The 12,002-nt window shown below is 42.4% G+C and overlaps 1 protein-coding gene and 1 long non-coding RNA gene across 2 annotated transcripts in view; one reads left to right on the top strand and one right to left on the bottom strand.

Annotated features, from left to right (window-relative positions):
* Positions 1 to 12,002, top strand: part of PTPRN2 (protein tyrosine phosphatase receptor type N2) — a 614,238-nt gene that overhangs the window by 221,705 nt on the left and 380,531 nt on the right. The window contains exon 11 of the mRNA XM_083466687.1: positions 800 to 879. Within this exon, the coding sequence (XP_083322813.1) occupies positions 800 to 879 (80 nt within the window). The remainder of the gene's footprint in view (positions 1 to 799; positions 880 to 12,002) is intronic.
* Positions 1 to 12,002, bottom strand: part of LOC310689584 — a 187,009-nt gene that overhangs the window by 12,891 nt on the left and 162,116 nt on the right. The window lies entirely within an intron of this gene.

Here is a 12,002-nt window from a genome sequence, read left to right as displayed (position 1 = left end):
TAGGGAAGCTTTTAATGTTTGATGTATCATAGTATTTTAATATTCTTTTGGAAGCCACCCAGAGTGGCTGGGGAAACCCAGCCAGATGGGCGGGGTATAAATAATAAATTATTATTATTATTATTATTATTATTATTATTATTATTATTACGACTTCAGGTACTTATGGAATATTGAAAAGCCACAAAACATCGAGTGAGGGAAAGGAAGGAAGGAAGGAAGGAAGGAAGGAAGGAAGCAGGGAGGGAGGGAAGGAGGGAGGGAGGGAGAGAGGGAAGGAACCAGAGAGGGGGAGAAAGATTTGCATGAGCCCCTAATATTCTGGAAGTGGGCATTAAGATTGGATGGGGGGCATCATAAGATAAAAAAAGAACTTCCCTGTCATGTCATATACATGGATATTACAGAAGGGAAGAAAGTGACAATCACATCCTTTTTAAAAAACAAAATAAAAAATCCACATTCTCCAGACCTTGCCCACCCAAGTAGCAATAAATCTTCAGGTTTGGGAATGATGAATGGATATTGATCATTACTGGAATAATAAAAGCAATACATTGGTACCCATTCATTACTCTTGGTACTTGTTGGTTCAACTTTCATTGTACTTTTTTTACAAAATGTTCGGTTGAGTTTTTCATTCATAACTAAATCAATATGCACCTTACTTTGATATTGAGATTATAAACGTCTAGCTGAGCCTAATAAAACACACTGGAGATGATAAATTATCCTCGAATATATATTGTATGTTATGTTCCTTAGTTACGAACCTCTTGTTTCACATCCTGTTTTGTAGCATGCTGGGGCCAGCTGTGACCTTCAAAGTGCACTCAAATGTCTTCAATATCACCACAGCCGATGTTGCCAAAGCAGCAGGTAAGAATCCTTATTGTCCAATGCACCCTTTTCTCCACCCACCATTGAATTTAGAAAGACAGTCTCAGACAACAAGAAGGGTCCTTATCACTAGAAGATTGACATTTAATGAAACAGACATTTGAAGGGGTGGTAGCCTAAATGGAAAACTTAAGTGTAGCATCTCCAACTCAATTAAAACTGCCTGACACTTCCTTATTTGTAAAAGAACCGAACTGAGCAGAGAATGAGGCCTGGATTTTTATAATGAAAGAGAGCCCACAGTGTTGTGTTTGAAAGAGAGAAAACGTACAGTTCTTAAATGAATATTTGACATCAGCGGGTTCCAGCTAGTGTAGCTGTACAGCACAAAAGAAGTATGACTACAATTAAGCCTTTATTTCTGGACTTCGGAATTGGCTATAAACGTGTTTGTGCTGTCAAGTTAATTTGACAATTCCCATGACCCAGAGATGGTAAGCATTGCAGATCAACAACGAACGTCCTCCTCCAAAAGAGCCATGGCAGTGCACTGCGGATTTGATTATAGTCATTTTGGAGTCTAGCCTTGATTGTAAATTGTTTTGCTGACCTGAAATCGTGCCTAGAATTCCACTCGGAGGCCCAAGGTTTGTTGCTGCCCTAGGTGAATTAAAAGTTTGCTGCTTCCTCACCTTCTCCCTGTACCTTGTCCTGTGCTGACCAGCTTAACAATGTCACATTAAAAGATTAAGAGCTGACCTGGGTATTATTTTCTCATCTCCCCGTTTAATGTTCCTTCCCCAGAATAACCTCTCTCCCCAAGACATTATCAGAGCTGAGACAGGCACCCCCAAGTGGTTACCTGGTTTACTTTGGTGTCTGGGCAAGCTCTGTCCTGTAACTTTGCCCGGGGTAACTCAAATGCGCTTTTAATGAGTAAGAACAAATGATCAAACTGGTTTGAAATTGTCGCTTATATAATCTCATGGGAGCTTCCGATGGCAAAAATACTATGCCATGAAAAGTACCGTGGATTGAATGTATGTACAGTAGATTGAATATCTTGGCGCTCAACTGTTCCACAAGTAACCTAGGAGGTAATACAGTGTGGTATTAAGTTAACCTGTAAAAGGTAAAGGGTAAAGGGACCCCTGACCATTAGGTCCAGTCGTGACCGACTGGGGTTGCGGTGCTCATCTCGCTTCCGGGTCATGTGGCCAGCATGACTAAGCCGCTTCTGGTGAACCAGAGCAGCGCACAGAAACGCTGTTTACCTTCCCGCTGAAGTGGTACCTACTTATCTACTTGCACTGTGTGCTTTCAAACTGCTAGGTTGGCAGGAGCAGGGACAAAGCAACGGGAGATCACCCCGTCGCGGGGATTCGAACCACTGACCTCCTGATCGGCAAGCCCTAGGCTCTGTGGTTTAACCCACAGCGCCACCCGCGTCCCTAAGTTAACCTGTAGATTTGTGCATTTGTAAGCATAGTCTATTGGCACACGGCGGGAGGCAATCCTAGCAGGGTGTGGAGGGCAAAGGCAGTGGCAAGTAGTAGTTGCCGCCTGCCCTATCTCTTTTGCTATGAGCAGCAGTGTCACTGTTGCTGGGATGATATCGCCAACACTCTGACCCCCAGCTGCCAGTGAAGTCAAGGTGTATGATAGTACTCAAGTGCATTAGACAGCTGTGCGTGTACCCTTTATCAACCTCCACTGTATGTGTGTCTGTCTCCTAACAAAAGCTCCATGTACCCTTACCAACTTACAGAACAATGTTGCTTAGGAATATGAAGCACAACACAGTGAAGATGCAGTGCTGTCCATTTCTGTTAATTTCAGTTGCAGAGTTTAAGCATGCACTTAACGTCCTCCAGAAATTAATTGGGTTTGAGTGGGCTTAACTCTGCCTCCACCAGTATGGTTGGGCAGATACTTGGAGCTGCCTTGTTGACAGTAATGTCACCACAGGCTACCCGGGTGAGGCTGAGAAGGGGCAGGGTGGCAGCAAGGTTTGTGCTGTGTGTGTGACCCATGGGAGTGATGGATTGGCTCTGCCAGTGTATCCATGCAACCCTAAGCAAACCTTGGGGGTCTCAAATTTCAGTGGTGCCCTGTGCAATGCTAGAATTTGGCACCCCCTGCGTCTCGACTTCCATTCCACATCGTAGTTCCAGCGCCCTTGTGGCACCCCCAAGGCTCTGCAACCAGTGTGACTGGTCACACTCTCCTAAATCCGCTTCTGCCTAAAGTCATCACCTCCCTACCCCAACCCCATCCAGGTTAGATGTAGCAAAGCCAGTGCCAAGAGGGTGGTCCTAAAACACTTGCCACTATTTGTTGACTGGATTATGGTCCTGGTGGTTTTTTTTTAATAAATGCACTGGGTATCACCAATTAAAGTGCTTTAAAATCGTCCTCTTTGAGGTATTCTGTATATATGCCATTGACTGAGGTGCAGCTACTTCATTTGAATCCAGGACATGTACTTCTTTTGTGCCCCGTGAAGACAAATGCTTGTTTAGTTTTAGTACATTGCTTTGTCTTAGGCAGTGGAATTCCTTCTAGGAACTCAATATCCATTCTAGGGTCGACAATGCTTAAGGGAAGAATAATTTACTTGTTGTTTACGAAATCCCAGTTCACAAAACCTATAGGTTTTTAAAATATAACTTTTATATGCATCTCGGTAATTTACCCTCCGCCTAAAGGACAAGCTTTGTAATCCTGTCGTGTCTCTTTGGAGTTGATTGCACTGAGTGGTAGAGGAGGAGTAGAGGACGGAAGGGCAGCATTTAAGAGTTTCAAGAAATAGTTCATATTGCCAACATATCAAATTTCGTTTCTTTGGATATGAAAGTCATATTGTTATATACTGAGCTTGGATCCTAGAACAATACGCAGGTAGGATCCTAGAAGGCAGCAACCTGATTGGTCTGCAGGAACAGCCCAATCAGGATCCTGGAGGAAGTGAAGCAGCAACCTGATTGGCCTGCAGGAACAACTCCAGGAGGGGAGATGAATCAGCCAATCACACGGGACCCATTGTGTAAATAATGTATATATAGCAAGAGGTTTTGGGGGAAAGCACTCATTCACTGTTTACCATGAGCTGAAATAAAGAGCATGAAATCAACTCTCAACTCTGAGTATATTTCACATATGCATTATAGCAAGTGCAGTCATAAAAACAAAATAACCCACACATTCCATGGACATATATATTAATACTGAATGGCAACCAGTAAGGGGGTGGGGGAATATAGTCATATAGCACCCCTTCCAACTTCACACCCTCACTGCCCCCTGATTACTTTGCTGGGATCTATAGTTCTGTGCCAGAATGTGACTATATAGTCCAGAAGGGACTCTGGTAAAGAACAATTTCCAGCTGTCTCTGCCTTCTCTATGGTGTTGGGAACTGACGCTCCAAGATTTATTTTGGAGCAGGAGCGATGATGTCATCTGTTGAAACACCAGGGAAATTTATAGGTCCTCCTTGCTCTAGCCGGTGAATGAGACAAGAACGAGGCTTCCGTGTTTTGCTCTTTGTGGGACACATTAACACAGAGGAAATCTGAGAATGAGGAAAATAGTCAAACTGCGATACTTGCTCCCCCTGTTTCTGATGGGGTTCTTGTTTCATGCTAGCAACTTATATGGTAAAAACTTCTTTGGAAGATTGTTTGCATTTCTGACTTAATGGCTGCATTAAACATCTCTTCAGTGACTGTCACTTTATCTTAATCAATTGGGCATTATGCTAATATTTGGGTGTGGCTGTGTATCAACACAGCTCATTGTATTTTTGGACCTTGTGGTGTGGACACGCGGAGCTCCTACAGTTCAACATTTGCCACACCACTGCTGCGCCTTTACCTCTCCTGTCGTCCCTGTTTGGCAGAAGGAAGTTTCCTGCCTTGGGACTAGTTCCCCATAAAAATGCATAAACTCCATTTCCTCTCTCCCCTCCAGGTGCGTATTACAGACAATATTGTGGAGAGCTGTAAAAGTAATTTAAAAGCAAACCAAGCAAAGAAGAAATATTTAGTATGCCTTCTGATAATGTTCATGGCATTCCTCTCCCTGCCCCTTTGCTCCTTTTCAGAACTAGAAGACATGCAACTTGGTAGTTATTGTCAAAGTTTCTCCCTATACGAGACAGTCCTGTAGGTCCCACAGATATATTGTAAGTGTAATTATAACTTAAGTAATTGCTCCGCATATAGAAGTTGCTTTTGGGAATCCTATCCTTAAATAGTCTAACTGTCTGCAAATTATCTTTAACCGAAGCTTGTCACCTAGGGATATAAGCTGTTCATAGAAGTTTTCAAGGAAACAAAAAAGCCCATTAAGATTGCCTTGGCATAGTCAATAATTAAAGTGATAATGCATGAAAATGATAAAAACTCAAAGCCTCTACCATGTCCCCCCTCATTCTCTCTCTTCTCTCTCTCCCATCCAGAATTAAAATATTCACTCTATATGGCCTTGAAATGCTCTGTTTTGTTTTTATGACAGAACTTGCCCATTGTGTAATACAATTGGTTTCCAAGCATCCAGCTTGATGCAGTGTAGCTTTTTTTTAAAGGCATAATGGCTAAGTATATTGTTTTGTGCTTGCCTTTCCCAAGTTGTAATAAGTTCAGGGTAGTCTTTATGGCAAATTGGGTTAAACCACAGAGCCTAGGACTTGCCGATCAGAAGGTCGGCGGTTCGAATCCCTGCGACAGGGTGAGCTCCCATTGCTCGGTCTCTGCTCCTGCCAACCTAGCAGTTTGAAAGCACGTCAAAGTGCAAGTAGATAAATAGGTACTGCTCCAGCAGGAAGGTGAACGGTGTTTCCATGTGCTGCTCTGGTTCACCAGAAGCAGCTTAGTCATGCTGGCCACATGACCCGGAAGCTGTACGCCGGCTCCCTCAGCCAATAAAGCGAGATGAGCGCCACAACCCCAGAGTCAGCCACGACTGGACCTAATGGTCAGGGGTCCCTTTACCTTTACCTTGTTTGGAAGGGGGGGGGGAATTGTGGAAATAGCATGGTATCCTTGTAGTAATAATAAAATTCATTTACAAATGTAGAGGTAGAGCAGTCATTACTCAAAGAGTGGGCACATGGACAGGCAGCAAAGGTTCCAGAATTAGAACTAGAGCACTGAGATACCCAAAAGTCTTTTTCGTAATGGCTCAGTCGGTTAGAGCGTGATGCTGATAACACCAAAGTTGCAGATTTGACCCCCGTCTGGTACAGCTGCATATTCCTGCATTACAGGGGGTTGCACTAGATGATCCTCGTGGTCCCTTCCAACTCTACAAGTCTATGATAAATCTTATTTATTTATGCAACTCTACCAGACACTGGGCAAAATGAGCCCTTCAGTCAGCCTACACAATCAAATATTAATGCATCATTCAGCTGAAATTAATTGGAGTTACTTCCAGATAAATTTCCAACAATTGGACGGTAAGTCTGATCTTGACTCTTGCTAAAATGAGCAGCACGGATAATATACATTTGAAATGAAACAGCGGACTTTTCACCGCCTTTTATCTGCAAAAATGCCCTGCGGGCAGCTAAGCTCTGGCAGTTTACACCTGCTAGTTATTTGGAAGTTTGCCTGTTCATATGCACCTTTGAAGAATATGGCCACAACTTTTTGGATGGGTAACAAGAACATTATAAAGCTACAAATGATTGAAAAAATCATTTTAAAGCATGCATAGGCGACATCTGCTAATTCTTTGTGCAATGGTGCCTAATTTGGCCTCGTTCCTTAAGTGGCACCACAGTGCCATTTCCCCATGTTTAGTTTCACTAATAATCATTAGCTAAAGGACTTAGTGCAGTCACACTGCTACTAAAACAGTTGGCACAAGAGTGATGAAGCCAAGTGAGGAACTGAAACCTTAATCCTCATTATAATAATATGATTGGACATGGTACCTGAGAGCTGCTTCCTGGAAAATGCGAGCGGCTGTAACTTGAGCTCTGGTCAGTGGTGGCCAACATATAAAACGCAGGTCACATGTTAAGTTGCTTTGTTTCCTGCAGCCCTGGGCATATTGGATTTATTTCCTCTCTTGCTAAGCTATTAATATTAAAGCCTGCTTTTATATAAATATGTCCAAAGTGGCTTACAGCAGAACACAAAATACTATAAAGCAAATCCATACTATCGAAACACTTAACAGCTACATCTTGATTTTTCTGCTAAGTATCAATCCACCACATCTGCAAAACTGAAACTGGGTCCAAGATTGAGGAAAGGCATGCCGATATTAAAAGTGTTTTTCCTTATCATGGAAAGGATGAAAGAGATGAGTTGATCTCCTTACATTTAAAGAGATGCTTTCTGCTGGTACACAACAGCTGTGCAGGATTGTATCGCTCATATCAAAATCATAGAATTGTGGAAGTGGAAGGGACCACAAGCCTCATCTAGTCCAACCCCTTCCAAAGCAGGATTTTTTTTGCCCAAGATGGGGCTCGAACCCACAACCTTGAGATTAAGAGTCTTGTGCTCTACCAACTGAAAATGGAACAGGGATTCTCCTCCTCATCTTCCCATGCAAGATTTCAAATAGGAAAACACGTTTTTATGGAACTTTGAAGATACGATGTCGAAATTTCCTATAGATACAAGTGCATACTGTATATTGAAGTTGTTGTTTTAAACGCCTCAAGTTGTTTCAGCTTGGAGGTAACCGTTTCACAATGATCGTACCTTGGGGAAATGCATTGTACGTACCATGTATGCACTGTGCACAGATTAACGTACTTGCATCAAATAAAATAAATGGAGGTTTATATTGTCTCCTTTGGGACTGTGCCAGTGTGAGCAACAGGTATTGCATTGTTTGCTGAACAGCAGCCTGCACTGCTGTATCCTAAAGTGAGTTTTCAAAAAGCAGCTTGGGATTATATGGTTCTCATCAATTTGGGCTGCCAATTGTTCAGGTTGTTACGCAATCTAAACACAGATATTTTTGGCAAAGAACAGTCGAGTAAAGTATATTCCAAGGAGCTTCTTCAGTGTAAAATGTTGTGTATGACCCCTCTGCTAACCACCTTTGAACTTTTCATGGACAGCAATGATATGTGTGCCTCTACACTTACATAGTCAGGATTGTCCATATTAATGCAAGCAAAGAATATGAGTAATTAATACCATGATTATGAGGGAGGCTTTGAGATGCAGATGAACCTAAAACGTTGGATGCATCCAGACGTAGCTTGCGGTGAACAATGGGGTGCAGAATACTAGTGAAGCCTCATTTCATAAAGCCTAGCTATCTGGAATGTTTGCTCATTAGAATTCATTTTGCACCCCTTGATTTCAGAGCAGCTATGCAAAACCGCTCCCATTGATGCAAATGTATAAATTAAATGTGTACCAGCAAGAATACTAATGTGTACTTAAGAAAGTCGTTTCATATCTCCAAGCTCCAGTTTAACAGTTTGCAAAAATGAGTCTTCATGAAACCAAACAAATATATTGTTAGGCGGGGAGAGTAAATAAAGTAAATATGAAGAACATAAGAAGAGCCTGTTGCATCAGGCCGGTGAGCCGTCTAAGGCAGCATTTCGTTCTCACAGTGGCCAAACCATGGGAAGCCAGGACCTCAGCGCAGCAGCTGTCTCACTTGTGGGAATTCTTGATTGAAAGTTAGTAGAGGACAAATGTATATAAGGTATAATTACATGAATTGCTCCCAGCTCATTTCCTTACCTGATCTAACAGCCAGAAAAATGGTGACAGCAATCACAGAGCTGGAAGACTCATCTAGTGGTTCTTTCTATCTACCTCCTTTAGTGATGGCAGGTTTGATTGGCAGGATATCATGCAGCTAATATTTAATATCCCATTAAAAACTGTGACAGACTGGCAACAATTTTTTCTATGCCAGACTTAAGAAGGCGCCTCCTGGCAAAGCTTTCTACTTGTTTTAGATCAGTAACAAGCAAAGGTGGGCAGAAGCGCACCAGCATTACTCCTTCCTAAACATCTAGGTAATTACTTTTGACAAGTGTTTGCTGGAGAGAAGGTCATAACTGTCAGCATATAAGATCTATGCTAATCTGCTCAGCTGGAGAAGACTCAGGTAGCTAATGTTTTTGTAATTAGAAGTTGTGGGAGCCATTTTACAATGTTGCGGCTTTGCATTGAGAAAAATGGCGCCACTAATACAGTGCAATTTCATTTGCTAAAGTTTACCTGGCTGCTTCATTTGGAGGTGGGGCAGAGGCGGGTGTTAGCTTGCATGCTCCATGTTTAGGAAATAATTGGTAAATGAAATATTATGCTCGATCCATAACTGGACTTTCTAAGATTATCTTTCCCCCCTGTGTTATTTCTTTGTCTTTTGGGCTCTCTTTTTTGCATAGCACTTCAGTATAAGAAACCATGTACAATCATGTAAATAACCAAGTGTGACAATTGCGTGCACACGTTTTGCTCAGTTTTTTTTTTTAAAAAAATAAAAATAAATTGAAGGGCCTTTTATCTCCTCTTCCAGCTGTTCTGCTCCCAATCACCACCCAGAAGAAAGGAGCAAACACAAGCATGTATCCTTCATGCAGGTTTCTCTTAAAGCCCCTTTCAACATTCTGCTTTGAAAAGGAGTAAAATTAAACTCTGCAAAGGCCTGTGTCTGTAGTGGCAGCAGTGAAGAGTGCAACTACTTAATAATTTTTGTGGTTTCATGTTTGTTGGATGCTTCCTTTGCATGTTTTTTTTTATTGAAACTTTTCATCATATAATACAATCAAAAAGTAAAACTAAAAGGAAAGAAAAAGGAAAGAGAGAGAAAATACAGATCCCTCTTTCAAGGGTAGATCTTAACCCTTGTCTCACACAGAAGGGGCCGCACCCTCCCAGCTCACACATGGGAGCTTCCCTTTCTTCTGCCAACTTCCCATCCTGGGAGATTTTCCCAGGTAAGTTTTCCATAGTATCCTGAACCAAAGTTCTTAACCTGAAGCACTATTTATAGGTTAGCGGAGTGTGTAACCTGAAGCGTATGTAACCCGAGGTACCACTGTATAAGACAGGGATTGCCAATGTGCCATGTGTGCCCACGAGTACTAATAGTTTCACTAAACATCCCTGCAAAAATCCACAATACACAAGAGACTTTTTGCTTTTCTTGCCCAGTTCCTGGCTCAGCCTCTGCTACACAGAGCGCAGCCCTTTAAACATGCCCACATTGCCTTGGATGCTCACCCCTCCCATCTATTCTGAACAAATATGCCACTTGGCCCAAGAAGGTTGGTGACACCACCACCCCACCCCACCCCGTTATAAGAAGTAAAATTCCAACAGCTAACAGGAAACTTTGCATGAACAATGCATGCACCATGGAGGAAGTTGGTGGAATGATGTGTCTTCTGACAGTTACAGGGCAACTTGTATGCTTCATTTAATCAGTGACACTTCAAAACATCTATGCCCGATAGCAAAGATTCCCCCGGACTATTTAATAATAATAAAAAAGAATGCAGCTGGAAAACATGGCCAGGCTTTGGCTGCGTTGTGTTTCTTGGATTTGTGTCCCATTGCGGCATTGTATGATTGGACTGTTCAGGCTAAGAGGTGGCTACTCAGCGTGCAGCATAAAAGTTCTTCTTGCCTTACAGCATGCTAAGAGGGAGGGAAACCCTGGATAACTCAGTTGGTTAAAGCATGGCACTCATAACGCCAGGGTTGCAGGTTTAATCCCAGTATGGGACAGCTGCACATTCAGAAGGTTGGACTAGATGATGTTCAGGGTTCCCTTCCAACTCTGCAGTTCTATGATACTATGAAAACACAATGGATCCCTTCAGCTAAAGTGTGCAAAGTCTTTTCAGGATGCATTGTCAGTGCATACCCCTAAACATTATGTGAATCTAAGTTTGGCCTCGTTGAGGGGCAGTATTTCAAAATGAGTAGGAAAATGAGAGTGCCCTAAACATTTTTTAAGAAAAAAAAAGCCCTGTGCATTGTTCAGATATCCCGATGAATAGTATTCCAGTTCTCTTGCACCAAATAGAAATACAATATATTCAATAATAGTCCTCCTAAGACTTAGTAATACGAAAAAGAGCTGCCCTAGAGTTGGCGGAGATCATGGTGTGGGTTACATTAGCATGCATGTTCTTCCCTCATCACACAGGTGGATCAATAGGAGGAGAAGTGCGTGATGACACTCTAACACTTATTAACAGTGGATTGTGGCATTATTTCTTTTCGATTTAAATACATTTTGCACTCTATCAACACCTGCCTCATTACAATTGTAAAGTATGAAAAGGTGAAGCTGGCATAAAACAATCCTCCGTGCTCTCAATTACTGAGTTTTCCTGAATAATGAGAATTTTAAAAAACCACGCAGTAACAATACATGTGACACAGCTTCTACTTAAAGACCACTATGTTTTCAATGTAAGGGAAAGGTGTTGATAAAAGCAGAAAAGGCTGCAATCTGTGTAGTTCTTGGATAATTGGGATAATCATTTCTGAGCTTTTAAATAGTGCTTATTTGAGAGGGGCACGGGGTTCTAAGAATGGCACATAACCATGGCACACATCTGACACCTTGAAGAAGTTTGCCATCTTTTGATTACGAAATGGTTTGCCCACCCGGGTGAAGCCTGTAAGTAGAACCAGCGGTATTCTGGTGAAATCTGGCGAGTAATGGGAAGAACCAAGTGAAATCCAGTAGATCATGAATGGAGACAGCTGAAATAGGATGTGTTATGGGTGGAGCTTTTTCCCAGTAGTGATGAGTGAGAGCTGGACCATAAAGAAGGCTGATCGCTGAAGAATGGATGCTTTTGAATTATGGTGCTGGAGGAGACTCTTGAGAGTCCCATGGACTGCAAGAAGATCAAACCTATCCATTCTTAGGGAAATCAGCCCTGAGTGCTCACTGGAAGGACAGATCCTGAAGCTGAGGCTCCAATACTTTGGCCACCTCATGAGAAGTGAAGACTCCCTGGAAAAGACCCTGATGTTGGGAAAGATGGAGGGCACAAGGAGAAGGGGACGACAGAGGACGAGATGGTTGGACAGTGTTCTCGAAGCTACCAGCATGAGTTTGACCAAACTGCGGGAGGCAGTGGAAGACAGAAGTGCCTGGAGTGCTCTGGTCCATGGGGTCGGACACGACTAAACAACAACAAC

Source organism: Podarcis liolepis (assembly GCF_965112155.1).
Source record: "Podarcis liolepis genome assembly, chromosome: 12".
Lineage (NCBI taxonomy): Eukaryota > Metazoa > Chordata > Lepidosauria > Squamata > Lacertidae > Podarcis > Podarcis liolepis.
Note: the sequence above shows the minus strand (reverse complement) of the source record. Positions and strands in the feature narration are given on the sequence as shown.